General features: G+C 48.5%; 1 protein-coding gene and 1 long non-coding RNA gene across 3 annotated transcripts in view; both read left to right on the top strand.

Moving 5' to 3' along the window:
• The window catches only part of tmem150aa (transmembrane protein 150Aa), a 38,194-nt gene that overhangs the window by 7,642 nt on the left and 10,569 nt on the right, over positions 1-19,983 (top strand). For both annotated transcript variants that reach the window (XM_087984422.1, XM_043681633.2), the window contains exons 3-6: positions 4,363-4,449; positions 7,900-7,967; positions 10,620-10,747; positions 13,002-13,179. In XM_087984422.1, the coding sequence (XP_087840548.1) occupies positions 4,363-4,449; positions 7,900-7,967; positions 10,620-10,747; positions 13,002-13,179 (461 nt within the window). The remainder of the gene's footprint in view (positions 1-4,362; positions 4,450-7,899; positions 7,968-10,619; positions 10,748-13,001; positions 13,180-19,983) is intronic.
• On the top strand, positions 13,190-15,937 carry LOC148135704 (uncharacterized). The gene is made up of 2 exons (XR_015754910.1): positions 13,190-15,288; positions 15,366-15,937. It is a non-coding gene; the product is annotated as an uncharacterized LOC148135704 (long non-coding RNA).

Below are 19,983 nucleotides of genomic sequence, written 5' to 3'. Positions count from 1 at the left end.
ATGATTTTATAAACCTCTATAAGGTCACCCCTCAGCCTCCGACGCTCCAGGGAAAACAGCCCCAGCCTGTTCAGCCTCTCCCCATGGCTCAAATCCTCCATCCCTGGCAACATCCTTGTAAATCTTTTCTGAACCCTTTCACGACATACAGATAGCTAGTTTCAAGTTTAGATGACTCTTCATCAGATCTGGTGTGAAGTGTGGGAGGGGACAGCATTTATGCTATAGTGGGAGAGTGAGGGTGGAGTGCCGGTGGAGAAAGGGTGCTGATCGTACAGAGTAAGCGATCGAAATTGAGAATAGCAGAACGATGGTGTGTCTAACCGCTAGGCTGGAAAGAACGGACACAGTCTGACTGTGGTGGGGGCAGGGGAGAGAGGACATGGTGACTGAGAATATAACAAGTAAAGCCAGGAGAGAGAGAGAGAGAGAGAGAGAAGGAATGGGAGTGGGTTCACAATCCAAAGGTATTGAACTCCATATTAAGTCCAGAAGGTTGTAAAGTGCCTAGTCTGAAGATGGGATGTTGTTCCTCCAGTTGGCGTGGTGATTCACAGGAGCTTTGCAGCATGCCAAGGACAGACAAGTGGGCATGCGAGCAGGATGCTGTTTTAAACTAACTGGCTACAGGAAGTCAAAAATCACACACCACCAGGTTAGAGTCCAACAGGTTTAATTGGAAGCACACTAGCTTTCGGAGCGACGCTCCTTCGTCAGGTGATAGTGGAGGGCTCGATCGTAACACAGAATTTATAGCAAGAATTTACAATGTGATGTAACTGGAATTATACGTTGAAAAATTGATTGTCTGTTAAACCTTTCATCTGTTCGAATACAGTGATAGTGCAACAGAGAATTCAACTTTTTAAAAAAAAAGGGTTTTGTGATTTACACATGAAAGAAGTGAAACTATCACTGTATTCGAACAGATGAAAGGCTTAACAGACAATCAATTTTTCAACGTATAATTTCAGTTACATCACATTGTAAATTCTTGCTATAAATTCTGTGTTACGATCGAGCCCTCCACTATCACCTGACGAAGGAGCGTCGCTCCGAAAGCTAGTGTTGCTTCCAATGAAACCTGTTGGACTATAACCTGGTGTTGTGTGATTTTTAACATTGTACACCCCAGTCCAACACCGGCATCTCCACATCATGGCTACAGGAAGGTCAGGGTCATGCTTGCGCACTGACTGGAGGTGTTCCGCAAAGTGGTCACGCAGCCCGAGTTTGGTTTCTCCAACGTAGAGCAGACAATGGGTACAGTCGACCAGATTGAAAGAGGTACAGACGAAATGCTGCTTCATCTGGAACTACTGTTCAGGCTCTTGGGTGGTGAGCAGGGAGGTGGTGTTGGGAAGTGCGGGTGGCGTTGGTGATAATTGAGGAATGCACTAGGGTGTCCCAGAGGGAGCAGTTCCTGCGAAATGAGGGGAAGATGCGTTTGATGGTGGCGTTCTGTTGTAGTTGTCTGAAAGAACTGTTTGCTGAGGCACGCCTAGGTTATCTTGCGGGTTGCATGTTTGCACATGAAAGAAGGATGTAATAATAGAGATGTACAGCACCGAAACAGAACTTTTGGTCCAACTCGCACATGCTGACCACATATCCTAAACTGATCGAGTCTCATTTGCCAGCATATGGCCCATGTCCTGACAAATCGTTCCTATTTATATACTCATCCAAATGCCTTTTTAATGTTGTAATTGTATCTACCCCACACCACCTCCTTGGGCAGCTTGTTCCACACATGCACTACCCTGTGTCTGAAAACGTCACGCCGCAGGTCGCTTTCATATCTTTCCCCCCTCACCATAAATCTGTGCCCTCTAATTTTGTATTCCTCTACCCTGGGGGAAAAACCTTTAGGCTATTTGCCCTACCCATTGCCCTTCATGATTTTATAAACCTCTATAAGGTCACCCATCAGACTCCGACGCTCCAGGGAAAATTGCCCCAACCTATTTGGCCTCTCCCTGTAGCTCAAACCTTCCAACTCTGGCAACATCTTTATAAATCTTTTCTGCACCCTTTAACAACGTCTTACCTATGAAAAATGTGTTGCTGGAAAAGCACAGCAGGTCAGGCAGCATCCAAGGAGCAGGGGAAATCGACGTTTCGGACATAAGCCCTTCTTCAGGTGCTGCCTGACCTGCTGCGCTTTTCCAGCAACACATTTTCAGCTCTGATCTCCAGCATCTGCAGTCCTCACTTTCTCCTAACGTCTTACCTATAGCAGGGATACCGGAATTTAGCGCAATACTGCAAAAGTGGCCCAACCAATGTCCTATACAGCTGCAACGTCACGCACTGCAGTGTAGATTTGTTCGAATTTTAAATAAGGAGTTGGTTCGATGCAATATATTTCTGTCACGGTGATTTTTTTTTTAAAAAAACCTTCTGTGGTCCCTGTTGAGTTTTTTTTTGAGGGAAGTCCTTTGTTAGGTGATTAAATTAAAGAGGCAATATCATTATTTAAAGAAGCAGACCTTGAGAAAAGAACGCAGCAAATACCGAGGATAGAGAAAATGACCCAAATTGAAATGGAGCGACTCGCTGTAACGTATAAAACCTGGCAGATGAATCAGATCAAGATAGTGTGCGAGCCACGTGCCAGTGCTTAACTTAAAACCTTGTTTCGCAACATTATTTGCAGAATGTGGCATAATGGAGGGACATGGAAGTTTTCATTACAGTTAGGATTTGATTTTGATTAGATTCGGCCCAACCAGTTCACACCGACCCTCCGAAGAGCAACCCACCCAGACCCATTCCCCTGCATCTAACACTACGGGCAATTTAGCACGGCCAATTCACCCTAACCTGCACATCTTTGGACTGTGGGAGGAAACCGGAGCACCCGGAGGAAGCCCACACGGACACAAGGAGAATGTGCAGACTCCACACAGACAGTTGCCCGAGGCTGGAATCGAACCTGAGACCCTGGTGCTGTGAGGCAGCAGTGCTAACCACTGAGCCACCTTGCCACAAATTTATTGTCACACATATTTTGCAGTAAATATAGCTTTTCACTGTATTTTATTCTATCATTTGTTGCCACAACACAGCACAATTTTTAATCATTTAACAATAAAGGAAAAGAAAGTGTAGCAACTAACTTATTTGGGCTGTCAATATATACCAAATCTTTTATCCCGCGTGAAAGATTCAAGGTGTTCAGAATAATTGTGTAAAAGATTTATAGGACTTCTCTTTTAAAAAAAAAACATGGTTTGCACACACTTTTACATCTCGTTGTTCACTTTCTCAGTTTGAGTCATTGCTTGTGTCCGTACTCACGCTTGGATTTGCCCATCCTGCCGTCGACAAAGTCTTTGTTCACGATCTAAATAGAATTCCCCGTTTGCCGTGATAAATCCGATTCCTCGCTGATTCTCAAATGCGACACCATGGAAATTGGATGGGTGTTGGGAAAAGTCGAGATGAATCTGCGTCATCGACTGTTAGTCTTCATGTTGTCTCCCCACTCTCTGCCCGCCACTCAAAACGTAAATGGTAACAGACCCTCCTCTCGACTGGATGCTGCCCTTGTCCATGCTGGCCCCTTGCTTCTGCTCCGACTCCCCGCTTCTCTCTCGTCCCCTCCAGAGTCTGTGATCAGAGGAGCTAGCTCCTCCTGATTCCCTGACCCCCCCCCCCCCCCCCCACACACTCGCTGCTGCTCCCACCTGATCCCTGCCTGTTTTCCTACTTCCCGGGTCTTCCGCCATTCAGCGTTGGACGACGTGTGTGAGAATTAGGAGCAGCAGTAACTGGTTCAGTCCCTCGAGCCTGCTCCGCCATTCGATTTGATTGTGACCTCAGCACGTCACATAATCATGTGAAGAGTTATTAGCAAGTTTTGAGAAGACTTGTAGCTCAGGTTGAGATTCTGGATGTTGGTTTGCTCGTTAAGCTGGAAGGTTCATTACCAGACGTTTCGTCACCCTACTCGGTAACATCTTCAGTGGGCCTCAGGCGAAGCACTGCTGATAATTCCTGCTTTCTATTTATATGTTTGGGTTTCTTTGGGTCGGCGGTGTCATTTCCTGTGGTGGTGTCACTTCCTGTGGTGATGTCACTTCCTGATCCTTTTCTTGGGGTGGTAGATGGGGTCTAGCTCGGTGTGTTTGTTGATGGGAGTTATTGTGTGGAGGTGACTGTTCCTGAATTTGCCCGGCCCCGTCTTGACTTTCCCACTGGCCTGCTCTGGCCTTTCCATGCTCGTGGTTTCAAAGCTCACGTGCGGCGCTTTGGGATTCCACATCCCGGAAAATGGGGGTGCGTGGTGTCCGCGCGAGTAGGCCCTGGAAAACTGAGCTCTTTGCTGACCAGGTTTGTGTCTTCCTGCTCCCCAAGGTTGTATAACGAGTCCTGCTCAGAGGAGACAACGAAACAGGACTATCCCAAAAGCTGCTGCACTGTTCAGGATATCCCATTGGTCAGGTAGGGGCAATTATTCTGTACCTTACCCCCTCCCCCGATAGATATCCGTTTGCAATGAAACACGCACAGCAGGATCTGTCAGTCCAGCATAGTAAGAAAAATGGTTCACATCTCCTGCGGGGCCTTGCATCAGAACTTTTCAGTGAGGATTTGGGAGAAATAAGTTCTGCCTAACCCCACTTCCGCCTTCTCCTGAGTTCCAGCCATTTTCTTTTGTTCAGAGTACCATTTCCTTTTGCCTTGACTGAGCGCATTTAGTTTCCCTTTTGCTCAGAAGGCTTTGGATAATTTAACGCTCTTTGCCAACAGTAGTATTCTCATAAAACTGATGTAGATTTTATTGTCATGTGTACTCAATACAAGAGTACAGTAAAAGTCTACAATGTCGCCGCACACCGTACCATCTTAGGGACAAATAGCTACAGTACAAAGTAGTAAAAGAGAGAATCAGAGTTAAAAGCATCATTAAAAAAAATAAGGTGATGGATAACATTAAAGTCATAGAGATGTACAGCATGGAAACAGACCCTTCGGTCCAACCCGTCCATGCCGACCCAGATATCCCAACCCGATCTAGTCCCACCTGCCAGCACCCGGCCCATATCCCTCCAAACCCTTCCTATTCATGTACCCATCCAAATGCCTCTTAAACGTTGCAATTGTACCAGCCTCCACCACTTCCTCTGGCAGCTCATTCCATACACGTACCACCCTCTGTGTGAAAACGTTGCCCCTTAGGTCTCTTTTATATCTTTCCCCTCTCACCCTAAACCTATGGCCGCTAATTCTGGACTCTCCGACCCCAGGGAAAAGACTTTGCCAAGTCCTCCTAGGAAAACTAGCAAAAATAAAGAAATAAAAGTTAAAAGTTCAACAGTCGTTCTTGAGTACTTAGACATAATAGGGCCCCAGTCTCCTCAGCTTACTGACTGGGAGACCCCAGCTGCCTATAATCCAGAAACCTGGATTAATGCTCTGGGGACACAAATTCAAATCCCGCCAAATTCAGCTGGAACAAAATTCTGGTCTCGCTAATCGCGATCACAATCAATGGGTTGTGGTTCCCCAACAAAAACCCATCTCGTTCATTAATCTGCTTTCAGGAAGGAAATCTTCCATCCTCACCGGGTCTGGCCTACCTGTCGCTGTGGAGCCGTGACAGTGTCTATATCAGGGTCTCGCTTGTATGAAAATACTGCAAGGCCCAATTGAATTTATTGGTGACTATCTTCCATGTATGGCTTATTCTGTTTCTGAGGTGATAGCAGATCAGTTCTGCTTTTGTCTGTACAAATGAGCCCTAGCCTCTTTAATCTATCCTGCCAAGTATAACTGCTTGATTCGGGTTTCATTATAGCTCATTTTATTTGCATCGTCTTTCATGCCTCAAGATTGTTTTGTGTAGATAACATTGAGACCAGAATGGTGTGCAGTGCTCATGAGGTCTATATGTGTTCGTTGTAATTTCTCTGCTTTTCAATCATCCCCCCCCCCTCCCCCCCAGTGCAATTCAAGCAGTTTTTTGCAACGCTTTGATTAATCTGTGTTTCCGTTGTGCTGGTGTCATCGATTAGTGTATCCAGGGCGCTCATTCCCCTTTCGATATTTAGACATCCAAGGTATTTGTGGCCATCCTCTTCTCTTCCCGGCACCTCGCACTTCGGTTTGATGTTCCTTTACCCCGTGCAGGTCCACGCTGCGTTGTGTCACCCCCTGCACGTTAACTGGAACCACCCAGCTCTCCCCCCCCAACACATTCCTCTCGGCAGCAATTCCAGCCCTCCGTCTTCCTGTTCCCTCTTTGTGCTGAGCTAGATATCCGTTCTGCTGCTCACACGCTGCCTCCACAAACCTAACCTCGGAGAGGCGACTGCATTTATCATCGAGGTCTTTCGATGATCGTGGGTGTATTCTGCCTCCTGCAGCTTCGTTTTAATCTGCCTTTTCTGTGCATTCTTTGAAGAATTCAACAAGGTTAGAAAAGCCTGACCTTCCCCTTCAAATCCAGGCCAATTCCCTGGCAATCTTTTCAGCTTTCTAGATGTTTTTCTGTTCCATCAATAATGGCCTTCTGCCATTGATATTAAACTAATCAGTGTTTAGCCCCCAACCCCGGATTCAGTCTATGTCCCTTACACTCGATTTGCTGGTCACTAATTCTCTGACAATGGTCACTAACTCCCACAAAATGATCCTCATCTGTCCTCCCCGTTGTCTTTTTGCCAATTATCTTAAATCGTCAACAGGAGCAGTGCGCTCTCTGTCAGTTTTTAGAAATATTACTCAGTCACTGTTAACGTTAAACTGACCGTATTGGAGAATATTCTTTGGCACCCAACTGCACCTGATTATAATTTAACTAAATTGTTTCCTGTCCCCCTTTTATAAGCGTTTTTGCATTGCTACTAAGTCTTTTCATTTCCCTGAATCGTGTATTTATTGACTCACTGCCCCTCCAAGGCCCAAGTCAGGAGGGTGTGAGGGAATACTCCCCACTTGCCCTGGATGGGGAGGGGGCAGCTCCAACAACACTCGAGAAGCTCGACACCATCCAGGGACAAAGCAGCCCCCCCGCTCGATTGTCCCCACCCCCACAAACCCCCCACTCCCTCAGCCCCCCCGACGCTCAGTAACAGCAGTGGGTACCATCTACAAGACGTGCTGTAGCAACTCCCCCAGGCTCCTCAGACAGCACCTTCCAAACCCCACGGCCACTTCCATCGGGAAGGACAAGGGGCAGCAGGTACATGGGAACACCACCCCCTGCAAGTTCCCCTCCGAGCCCCTCACAATCCCGACTCGGTAATCTACCGACCGTTTCTTCAGTGTCGCTGGGTCAGACCTGTGGAACTCCCCGCAACAGCATTGTGTATTAACCTACACCACGTGGAATGCAATGGTTTAATGAAGGCAGAAATGGAAAACAAGCGCTGGCCTAGCCTGGGTTGCTCCCATTCCTTGACAGAATTAAAAACAACTCCCCTCCTCCCCTCTCCACTGTCAGGACAGCGGTGTGTTTGCAGACCGTCGTTGTTTGTGAGGGAGTGAGTGAACTCCCTTGGGGCGACCGTTGCTGTGTGTTTTCTCTGTACTGTCCCCTCCTCACTGTTTGGTACTAAATAAGACGCACTGACGTGACTGAATATAAACCGGGAAAATAAACAATACACAACCGCACAGCCTACAGGAGGAAACAATGAGGCAGTTCTTTTCTCCCACTGTCCCTTACATCACCTCTGAATAACGTGCTTCCAGCCTCTGGCAGATAATGTCAGACTTAGCTTTGACAATCATCTTGGTGGTACTCCAGTCATCAATCTGTTGTGTAAATAGCTTTTGGTCAGGGATGTCAGGTACGCTGCAGTCCCAGTGGTACAAGAGAATAAAGGGAAGCAGTTGTTGAAATGACTCCCTTACTGACTACCTTGTTTTCTTGTATGTTCTCTACAGTAAGTGTGGTTCGTACCCTCCTGAAAGCTGCCTCTTCAGTTTAATCGGCAACGTGGGGGCTTTTATGGGTGAGTCATTCACTAGTTTGTTACTAAGAGCAGCAGCCGGACTTGTAGCATTACCGCATCAGAGAGCTGGACCATTCTTGCTGCTATCCCGAATCGGTTATTATTCCCACCACTTTCGGACAGGGGGTTGGATTTAAAACGGGGCGGTCTGCTCAGCGGTCTTTGTGCTTCTCAATAACGCCATCGCGCTCAAAATTAGCTTTCGGGCTTTAGTCCAGGATTCGAAAGACAAAGGTCGCAGCTTCAGGGCCATTCAGTTCGACATCGAGTTTTACAGCAGGCTGTGTCCGCCCTGCTCATCAAAACCATCCATCTATTCTTACCCCATTTCCCAGCACTTGGCCTGTAGCCTCATACACTCTGGAGTTGCAAGAGTGCATCTCCCTATTTGGTAAATGTCTCGAGGCTTACGGTTTCCAGACACTCGCCACCCGCTCGGTGAACCTTTTTCCCTTAAATCCCCTCTGACCTCACCTTCCATCTATGTCCCTTTGTCAATCTGCGTGGCTAGAAGGTAAAGATTCCAGCCAATCTAGCCTCTCCTCATAACTGAATCGCTCCATCCTGGTGAATCTCCGCTGCACCCCCTGCAGTGTAATATAGTGCGGTGTCCCGAACTGCACACAGTACCCCAGCCGTGGCCTTACAAACGTTGTACACAGCTCCATCTTAGCCTTTGTATTCAATGCCGGCACTAATAAATGCAAGTATCCCATATGCCTCCTTAACCACTTCCATCTAGAAGGACAAGGGGCAGCAGATACATGGGAACACCACCCCCCTGCAAGTTCCCCTCCGAGCCCCTCACCGTCCGCGACTCGGAAATATATCTTCGGTGCCGCTGGGTCCAACTGCCTTCAAGGGTCTGTGGACATGCCTACCAAGATCCCACTGACCAAGGGTCCCCCATTCGTTGTGTACTCTCTCTAATCCCAACTCTGTCTTAGTCAATCCTCCCTCCACGTTCAAACACTACCCCAGCAACCGTGCATCTTATCAGAAGCCTTTCGGAAATTCAACGATATTACGTTTGCTCGTTCTCATTTTTGCCTTCCACGTTGTGAAGAAAGGTCTGTAGTTCAGGCCAGTCAATAGCTATCCCCTCGTGTATGGGGAGGAAACGATGTTGGATCCTGCGGTTTCAGATTGCATGGCCCCAGAGCCTTCCCCGCGATTGCTGTTAACCTGTGCCTCAGATTGGATGTTTCCAGGTTATGTGAATCCTGCCGTGGCCTTGCTTTTCACATAGTCTTAGAGATGCGCAGCACATAAACAGACCCTTCGGTCCAACACGTCCATGCTGACCAGATACCTTCAATTAATCTAATCCCATTTGTCAGCATTTGGTCCATATTCCTCTCAACCCTTGCAGTCCATGTTTCCATCTTGATGCCTTTTAAATGTTACAATTGTACCAGAAGTTGAATTAAGAAGTTTTGTTGGAAGCAGAATATAGGGATCTTTACTGTTTATCTAATCCCGTGCTGTCCCTGTCCTGGGAGTGTTTAATGGGGGACAGTGTAGATGGAGCTTTACTCTGTATCTAACCCTGTGCTGTCCCTGTCCTGGGAGTGTTTGATGGGGACAGTGTAGAGGGAGCTTTACTCTGTATCTAACCCCGTGCTGTCCCTGTCCTGGGAGTGTTTGATGGGGGACAGTGTAGAGAGAGCTTTACTCTGTATCTAACCCCGTGCTGTCCCTGTCCTGGGAGTGTTTGATGGGGGACAGTGTAGAGAGAGCTTTACTCTGTATCTAACCCCGTGCTGTCCCTGTCCTGGGAGTGTTTGATGGGGGGGCAGCAGTGCAGAGGGAGCTGTAATCTGTATATAATACTGTGCTGTACATGCACTGCCAGGTGTATATGTTTGATGGGTGACTTTCCAGGACTTTGTAGAGGGGGGCTGTAATCTGTGTATGTCCAAAACCGGAATACTATATTCAGTTCTGGTCACCTCATTACAGGAAGGATGTGGAAGCTTTAGAGAGGGTGCGGGGGAGATTTATCAGGATGCTGCCTGGACTGGAGGGCAGGTCATATGAAGACAGGTTGAGGGAGCTAGGGCTTTTCTCATTGGAGTGAAGAAGGTTGAGAGGTGTGCAAGACGATGAGAGGCACAGATAGAGTGGATAGCTAGAGACTTTTCCTGGGGTCGAAGTGGGTATCACGAGGGGAGCATAATGTTAAGTTAATTGGAGGAAGGTTTAGTGGAGATGTAAGTTCTTTACTCGAGAGTGGTGGGTGTGTGGAATGCACTGCCAGCAGTAGTGGTAGAGTCAGATACTTTCGGGACATTTAAGCCTATCTTGGATAGGCCCGTGGAAGTTGGTACAATGATGGGTATGTAGGTCAGTCTGATCTTTAGATTAGGATAAACAGCCAGCACAACATTGAGGGCCAAAGGGCCTGGACTGTCCTTTGTTCTGGTGGCTATAGCCTGATGACCAGAGAGACCTATTGCGAATCGACACCACTCAGGCTGAGGTAACACCACACACACAAAAAAAACCCACCGAAGAAACCGCGTTTAGGTGAAGGAGCTGTTTACGTCTCGGGACGGGATTGGCGGTGAACACGGCCTGGTGGGAGCTGGCTAGCCTGCTGCTTGTGGCTGTCCTTACTGATGGTCACTTGTCTGTCTTCTGTCCTTCCAGTGGTGGTGATCTGTGTCCTCCGCTACGGTCAGATTCTGGAGCGATGCCGCCCCATGTGGATCAACACAGGTGCCCTGGTCACCGGCTGCATTAACGCAGTCGGGCTGATCATGGTTGGAAATTTCCAAGTAAGGCCTCCTGTTTTTTTTTTATTTAAAAAAAAAAATCTTTGCTTCCCTTCGCCCCGAGTGACAAATGTTTGTTTTCTGCCTGAAACCGAAGCTTTACAGAAAGCGGGAGACGTTGGCAGACCGCCAGTGAGAGATCAGGTGCGGACGTGTTTATAACACTGCACGCCCCAAATATTATTCAATTGTGTTCCTGTTACATTCCGTCCCTGCGCTCGGTCATTATGTAAACTGCACATCTGCCTCCTTTCTACTTAGCCCCAAACCTCATCCTTCCAAACTGCTCTGGAACTGGCCCGTTTCTCAGCAAGAGGCTCGCAATTCCTTTGCGCTCAGCGTTTGTGCTGTGAGACATTGGGGGGGGGGGGGGGGGGGAGAGAGCCTTTCGATATCCGTGTCCGCACATCCCTGGGAATGATGGAGATGCAGAACCTCATGCGACACGCTCTCCCATTGCAATGGCGGCTCCTGACCCTTCCAGTGACAATATGTTATGGCGGATTTAAAAAAAAAAAGGGACTTTTCTTTTGTAGAAAGAATCGAGTCCAGAAAAGTAGGAGCCTGGATCTTGTAAATGAGGTCAAAAGGCAGCATTTTATCCCCTTCCAATGAGAAGCTGTAAATCAAGATTGCTGAAAGGGGACCAGTCAGGATTAACTGCAGTTCAGTGTTGCCACCCCTTGTTTTAAGCTCTAACTCTTTTGAAGTTTGTTCACTGGATGCCGACGTGGCTGGCTGGGCCAGCGTTTATTGTCTGTCCCGAATTGCTCAGTTAACAGTCAGCCACGTTGCTGAGAGTTATGTGTAGGCTAGAACGGGTAAGGATGGCTGATTTCCTTCCCTCAAGGACATGAGTGAACCAGGCGGGTTTTTACCACAGGCGGCAGTCCAGCGTTTTACTGAATTCACATTTCGTTAGCTTCTAGCGGTGGAGTTTGATCTCCGGTTCCCACAGATTGCCAGTCCAGTGACATTACCACGACACTGCCACCTCTCTCCAATACAGCTGAGATATAGAAATACTCTTGAAATGGGGCAACTAATTCATCACAACAATCACCATCCAAAAGATCGTCTTAATTCAATGTTATTCTTAAGTTGAAGTTTGTACGTTCTCTGACAAATTATAGGAAAAAGATGAAATGCACTAATTCAGGGTTAGGTCTCGTTTAATTATTTGTCCGTTGATGTGTCAATCAAGTCCATGAGTCTTGCGTTTGCAAACGATGCATTCTGCCAGCCTCACTTGGCACTTTGGCGAAATATTTTGTTCAGAAATGTTGATTTTTTTAAAATTATTTGCAGCTCCCTGTAGCTTTTATTTTGGGTCGATCTAATTAGCTGAAGAAACTTGTCAAAATAAAAATGTAGCCAAACCCTGCTCTGCACCGACAATGTAAGTCCTTTAACATCCTTTCGTTTGCAATCCTTTCTCCTGAAGCTGCTGACTCCTTGCTTGACGTACAGATTCCTCAGATTTTATCTCGTATCTACGAGACTGCGCCCTTCTCATTAAGAACATAGAACATAGCACAGGAACAGGCCCTTCGACCCCACTATGCTGTGCTGAACGTGATGCCAAATTAAACTAATCCCTTCTGCTTGCCCTTGGTCCATATCCACCCCCCCCTCCATTCCTTTGCACATTCATCTGCTGATAAAGTCCCTTAAACACCCCTCCTGTATCTGATTCCTCCACCATCCCTGGTAGCGGGTTCCCCACTCCGAACACACTCAGTGCTTTTAAAACAAAACCTACCCTTCACCTTAAATGTACGCCTTTTCGTATGAGACGTTTCAACTCTGGGAGGAGAAAGGTTCTGACCCTGTCCGTGCGTCTCATAATTTTTGTCGACTTTTATCAAGTCTTCCCTCAGCTCCAGAGAAAACAACCCGCATTTTTCTAGCCTCTCCTTATAGCTCATACCCTCTAATCCAGGCAGAATCCCAGTCGTCTGCACCCTCTCCAAAGCCTCCACGTCCTCCCTGTAATGTGGTTCAGATAGACAATGTGATATCTAAAATACAGTGTTCTGAGGACGCCATTTTATTTATTCACAATGCAGGCTGAGCAAGTCTTTTGTTTTGCTTGTGCCTAATTGCCCCTTGCGAAGGTGATGGTGAGCCTTGATCAGCCGCAGTTCGTGTGGGTTGAATTTTCCAGTCGAACAGATTCATGACGATCATGGTCCATGCAATCGTCGCAGCTCTTGGACTGGGGTTCGTGCTTCAAGCTGTGTTCCTGTTTCCCCAGGTTGACCATGTCAAGAGCTTGCATTACATCGGTGCCGGAGTGGCCTTCCCCGCAGGAATGGTCTTTGTCTGCCTCCAGTGCATCCTGACCTACAAAGTGGCGATATCCCTTCTGGATCACTGGATAGGCCACATCAGGGCTATCCTCACCATCTTGGCCTTAATCTCTCTCGTCCTCAGTATCCTTACGTCCAGTCCATCCGCTCAAATGCGTGCAGCGTGACATACAACGGTGGGCTTAATGCGTGCGGGTCTTGGCTTTAGGGCTGGGGTCCTCTGTCATTTATCATATTTGCCTCCGTTGCTCGGACCTTTTGAGTCTAGCAGTTGGGAAGTTATGCTGAGGTTATAGAGGATGTTAGTGAGACCACCGCTAGAGTACTATGTCCAGTTCTGGCCATCCCATTTTGGGAATGATATTATCATGCTGCAGAGGGTTTCAGAAGAGATTTACCAGGATGTTGCTGGGAATAGAGGGCTGTGTGTTACAAGGCGAGGCAGGAGGTTGAGAAGTGACGTTATAGGGATTCATAACAGCGTAAGGGACATACATAAGGTGAATGGCAGCTGTCTTTTCCCTAGGGTGGGGGATTTTGAGACGAGGGGGCATATTTTAAGGTGAGAGTCATAGAGATGTACAGCACGGAAACAGGTCCAACCCGTCCATACTGACCCAGATATCCTAACCCAATCTAGTCTTGTTTGCCAGCACCCGGCCCATATCCCTCCAAACCCTTCCTATTCATGTCCCCATCCAGATGCCTTTTAAATGCTGTCATTGTACCAGCCTCCTCCACATCCTCTGGCAGCTCATTCCATACTCATACCACCCTCTGTGTGAAAACGTTGCCCCTTCGCGCCCTTTTATAACTTTCCCCCCTCACCCTAAACCTATGCCCTCTAGTTCTGGACTCCCCGATCCCAGGGAAAAGACTTTGTCTATTTATCCTATCCATGCCCCCTCATGATTTTATAAACCTCTATAAGGTCACCCCTCAGCCTCCGACACTCCAGGGAAAACAGCCCCAGCCTGTTCAGCCTCTCCCTGCAGCTCAGATCCTCCAACCCTGGCAACATCCTTGTAAATCTTTTCTGAACCCTTTTAAGTTTCACAACATCTTTCCGATAGGAAGGAGACCAGAATTGCACACAATATTCCAACAGTGGCCTAACCAATGTCCTGTACAGCCGCAATATGACCTCCCAACTCCTGTACTCAATACTCTGACCAATAAAGGAAAGCATACCAAATACCTTCTTCACTATCCTATCTACCTGCGACTCCACTTTCAAGGAGCTATGAACCTGCACGCCAAGGTCTCTTAGTTCAGCAACACTCCCCAGGACCTTCCCATTAAGTTGATAAGTCCTGCTCTGATTTGCGGAAAAAGATTTTAAAAAAGACATAAGGGGCAATTTTTTTTTACACAGAGGGTGGTTTGTGTGTGGGATGAACTTCCTGAGGATGTGGGGACAGTTACAACGTTTGGATAAATACATGAATAAGAAAGGTTTGGAGGGATGTGGGCCGGAGCAGGCAGGTGGGGCTAGTTTAGTTTGGGAATGTGGTCAGCACGGACTAGTTGGAGCGAAGGGTCTGTTTCCCTGCTCTGTGACTGTGGGCCCTCGCCAGCGACGTTGTCTGGCCGAGCGGAGACTCCGATGGCGTCAGGCCACTGGAAAAGTGCGCGAGCAGCGCTCCCGTTGCCAGCGAGCTAATTGAAAGCTCCGAGGTCTGATTGGTGTAGCCAAGAGAGCCTGCGACACGGTCGTTGTGACGGCAAGCGGGATCCTAACCGGGTCTGTGGCGCTGAGCTGGTCTCTGCAAGGTGGCGAATCTCCCTTCAGGATCACTGGTTAGGCCACACCTCTCTCGTCCTCCGTATCCTTCCGTCCGGTCCAACCGCACAAATGTGCGCTGCATGCCGAACGGCGGTGGGCCTAATGCATGCGGTCCTTTGCTTCGGGCCGATTTGTAACACCTCCGCTTAAAAATCAGCAGCTTTGGGAGAGAGAGGTGGGAGGCAAAGGAGAGGTGCGGGGGTAAGCCTGCCTGAGAAGCCACTATCGTGAGGAGCTTCCACACGTGTGTGCGTCTGAAATTCTCTTCAGCCAGAGCTTCTCAAACTTGTTTTGCTGAGCTCCCACACAAGTCGCCTTTCGAAAACAACAGCTGGTGCAGACTGGTATCCCACCTTTACCCATTGTCTACCCCCTTCGTACTGGCTGGCGTAGTGGCTCGTTGCTGTCTCACCACACCAGGAACCTGGGATCAGCTCCACCCTCAGGCGACTGTCTGGGTGGAATACGTACTCCTCCCCCCCACCCCCTCCACCCCGCGTCCGCATGGGTTTTTTTCCCACAGTCCAAAGATATGCAGGTTAGGGTGGATTGGCCATGAGAAAATTGCCCTGTGGTGTCCAGGGTAGGTGGGTCAGCCACAGGAATTGTGGGATGCTCTTTGGAGGGTCAGTGTGGAGCAGCTGGGCCAAACGGCCTGCCTCCACACTGTAGGGATTCCAACTGCTTCCAATCCGAGGGGTTTTCCCAGGCAGAGTGGGAGGTGGTTCCTTGGCAGGGTAACAATGGCGTCAGTCCGTCATACGAGGGGCAAGGTGAGCTGCAGCCGGCTGACCTTGATTGGGTGTTGGGATCAAAGTATTTCTGGCTGGGTTGCTTAGCAGACTCAAGTGGGCCAGGGACTTTGCTGATTCAGTCGCCAGTTTAAGGTAAAACAGCAGGACAAGCTTCCCACCAGGTACTAAAGCGCTCAGGGAACTTATAATTCCCACAAGTGATCCCACAAAGCAGCAGACCACAAGCCAAAAAAACCCTTTCAATAGAGGAACTCGCGGCTTGAGTTGGTTGTGGCTCATTTATATTTCTTGAGGGCAAGTGGACTTGCAAGCTGTTCCAAAAATAAATGTGTATACGCCAGACGGCAAGCCACACTTTTTTTTTTTTCTTCTTCTTCCCCCTTTCACTTGCACGACGGCAGACTGCTCCAGTGACTAACGGAGAGAAAACCGTATTCGGAGCTGTTTTCGGTTTCCAAGTTATGAGCAAACCTCTCACCTCCGACCTGATTGAAGAGTCCTCCTCATACCCACAGCAGGCCTTCCCACCCAGTGTGTTGGCCCGGTTTGGGAACAGAGAGTCATACAGCACGGACCCAACTAGTCCGTGTTCCCAAACTAAACTCGTCCCCCTTGCCTGCTCCTGGCCCGAATTCCCTCCAAACCTTTCCTATTCATGTACCTATCCAAATGTTCATTAAACTGTACCCACATCCACCACTTATTCTGGAAGTTCATTCCATATACAATCTATGTAACAGTTGCCCCTCGTCCTTTTTAAATCTTTCTCTTAAAAGGATGCCCCCCCCCCCCACCCATAGTTTTGAACTCCTCCACCCTGGGGAAAAGACCCTGGGCCATTCACCTTACCTGTACCCCTCATGATTTTATAAACCTCAATATGATCACCCCTCAACCTCCTATGCTCCAGTTTTTTTTTTAAAAAACAAAGTCCTAGCCTGTTTTTATAACTCAACGCCTCCCATTTCCGGCAACATCCTGGGAAATCCTTTCTGAACCCTCTCCAGATTTATCATATCCTTCCTATAGCAGTGGGAGCAGAACTGCGCACAGTAATGCAGAAGAGGCCGGCCTCACCAATATCCTGTACAACCTCAACACGACGTCCCGATACCCAAAGGTCTGAGCGATAAAGGCAAGCGTGTCAAACGCCGTCTTAACCACCCTGTCGGCCTGTGATGCAAACTTCAAAGAATTATATACCTGGACCCTGAGGTCTTTCTGTTGTACGACATTATCCCAAGGCCCTACCGTTAATTGTATAAGTCCTGTCCTTGTGTGGGGTATACCAAAATGGCAGTCCCTCGCTTTTATCCAAATTAAACTCCATCTGCCACTCCTCAGCCTGTTGACTCCACTGATCAGGATCACTCCGTTACCTCAGGTAACCTTCTTTACTGTCCACTGCACCACCAATCTTGGGGCCATCCGCAAACGTACTAACCAGTAAGCTAGCATTTCGAAGCTTCAGTCATCGTGCTGCAGTCTGTATTCCCACTATTAACTTTGCAAGAGGTGTTACTCATCTGCTGTGGCTTATTGTGGGTAGTACGCCCAGGCCTGAGCTCATGGGGTTCCCGGTTCAAGCACACCCCCACCCTGGCCAGAAGGTGGAAATCTGTGCTGGTGTTACACTGCAGCACTGAGGGACTGCTGCACTGTCTGATGGGATATTAAGTTGAGAGCCACCCCCCCACCCCTCTGTTGTAAAAGATCCCACTCGCTATGTTCTGAGGAAGAGCGAGGAGGATTTATCCCCAGTGTGCTGGCCAATATGTACCCCTCAATCCACATCTGAAGGTGAGGCGATTCGGGCGCGATCACGTCGCTGTTTGTGGGATCTTGCTGTGCACGCACTGGCTGGCGGGTTTCCTGCACTGCAACGGTGACTCCAACTCCAAAGTACCTCATTGGCTGTGAAGTGCTTTGAGATCCCAGTGGGCATTGCAAGTGTAACATGGGCTCAGGCAGCAGGAAAGGAGGCCCTTCGGCCCATCATGTCTGCGGCAGTCCTCAAGAGCTGAGTTAGTTCAGTCGTTCAAAGCTGAGTTAGTTGAATATTTGACAGGGAATGGGTCACGGGTAATGGGAGACAGGCAGGAAAGTGGGGCTGAGGCCGCGACGAGACCGGCCACAATCTTAGTGCCTGTTCGAAAGGTGCGTAATGACCCACCCCTGCTCCTCAGTCCTATATTCCTAGGCTCCATTCAGCTCCTCAAACCTGCTAGACAGGAACAGTGGGAGGTCACTTCTTGGTGGTGCGTACAAATCAGGAAGACCATTCAGGCCCTCAAGACTGTCTCTCGCAAACCGGGAGATTTGGAAAATGTAGTTGGGAAAATCCAGGCTGGGTTTGAAAGAGATTCCTCATCTCTCTCTTTACAGAGCTTCCCCTCTCTGCAACTTGTGCATCAGTTTCTGGTCAAGTTGTTAGACCCAGATTCAATGCGAATACAGTCCCCCCCCCCCCCCCCCCCCCCCATACCTCACTCAGAAAGGGGTCAGAAAATCCTCTAGTATCCCTGACTGCAAATCCAATGACAGGGCTTCCAGGAAAATAATGCACACGAACTTTCCAATGACCGAGTGTGAGAACATCAGAAACAGGAGGATGTCGTTCAGCCCCCAAGCCGGCCTGGCCCTTCACTAAGATCACGGCCGATTTGCTCTCGGTCTCAAATCCTCTTTCACGCGTAATTCCTCATGGCCCTCGCCTCTCTGTAGGCCCGTTTCCCAGCTTTGGGTACTTCAAGTGATTGTCCCAACGCTTAGACTCAGAGAATTGTACAGCACGGAAACAGATCCTTCGGCCCAACCCGTCCATGCCAACCAGATATCCTAACTTAATCTAGTCCCATTTGCCAGCACTTGGGCCACACCCCTGTAAGCCCTTCCTATTCCCCATCCAGATGCCTTTAAAATGTTGTCATTGTACCAGCCTCCACCACTTCCTCTGGCAGCTCATTCCATACACGTACCACCCTCTGTGTGAAAAAGTTGCCCCTCATGTTCCTTTTATAGGTTTAGGGTGAGAGAGTAAACCTATGCCCCTCTAGTTCTGGACTCCCCCATCCCAGGGAAAAGATTTTGTCTATTTACACTATCCATTGCCCCCTCATCATTTTATAAACGTCTATAAGGTCACCCCCTCAGTCTCCGACGCTCCGGGGAAAACAGCCCCAGCCTATACAGCCTCTCACTATAGCTCAAACCCTGGCAACCCTTATGAAACTTTTCTGCACCCTGTCAACATCTTTCCTAGTAGCAGGGAGACCACAATTGAACACAGAATCCAAAGTGGCCTAACCAATGTCCTGTACAGCCTCAACATGACCTCCCAATTCCTATACTCAATGCTCTGACCAATAAAGGCAAGCATACCAAACGCCACCTTCACGACCCTGTCTACCTGTGACATTTGAATGTTGTGAGGGTTTCTGATCTTCCTCAAATCCTGTCAACCCTTCACCCATAAATCTCTACCACTCCTTCCCTGTTATTGACCCCTCTACTGAGGGGAACATTTTCTTCCTATGTATCCCACCTCTGTCCCTGAACCTCAATCAGACCTCCGCCTTCTCCCCGCGAAGAAAAACAACTTCGGGTCGTCTTGCCTCTCCTCATAGCTGACTCGCTCTGGCCCAGACAGATATTAACGCCAGTCCTCTGTCGTTGAAAGTATGGCTGTCACCAGAGCAGAGTCTTCGACCGGCCTTGAACCGCACGTCATTACTGCGTTCCGAAGCCTTGCATTGGCATAGCGCCATTCGGGAGCCTCCAAAGCACTTCACAGCCAGTGGGGCCTATGTTTGTGACAGAGGCAGGACACTGGCTGAGCTCTCTTCCCCGCCTACCCCGGCCTCCCTTCAGAAAGTTAACAGTCGGTCTTGTACAATTTGTTTTTGAATGACATGTTTGCCAAGATCTCCAAGGTGACGTAGCAAATGTGTGTTGATCTCCTAGGCAACCAGGAAGGGTCAGGAAAAGAAAACCAGAGCATGGATTTTGTTTTTTCCTTTCTGTTATTGTTGTAAAGATATTGTTTGATAGTTGGGTTAGCAGGACTTGTCCACTTAATGATAAGGTCCTGGGGAGTGTTGCTGAACAAAGAGACCTTGGAGGGCAGGTTCATAGCTCCTTGAAAGTGGAGTCGCAGGTAGATAGGATAGTGAAGGTGGCGTTTGGTATGCTTTCCTTTATTGGTCAGAGTATTGAGTACAAGAGTTGGGAGGTCATGTTGCAGCTGAACAGGACATTGGTTAGGCCACTGTTGGAATATTGCGTGCAATTCTGGTCTCCTTCCTATCGGAAAGATGTTGTGAAAGGGTTCAGAAAAGATTTACAAGGATGTTGCCAGGGTTGGAGGGTTTGAGCTACAGGGAGAGG

Source organism: Chiloscyllium plagiosum, unplaced genomic scaffold (assembly GCF_037043375.1).
Source record: "Chiloscyllium plagiosum isolate Xiang-an unplaced genomic scaffold, Cpla_swu_hap1 HiC_scaffold_48, whole genome shotgun sequence".
Taxonomy (NCBI): Eukaryota; Metazoa; Chordata; class Chondrichthyes; order Orectolobiformes; family Hemiscylliidae; genus Chiloscyllium; species Chiloscyllium plagiosum.
The sequence above is the reverse complement of the archived record's forward strand: the minus strand, read 5'-3'. Positions and strand labels throughout refer to the sequence as shown.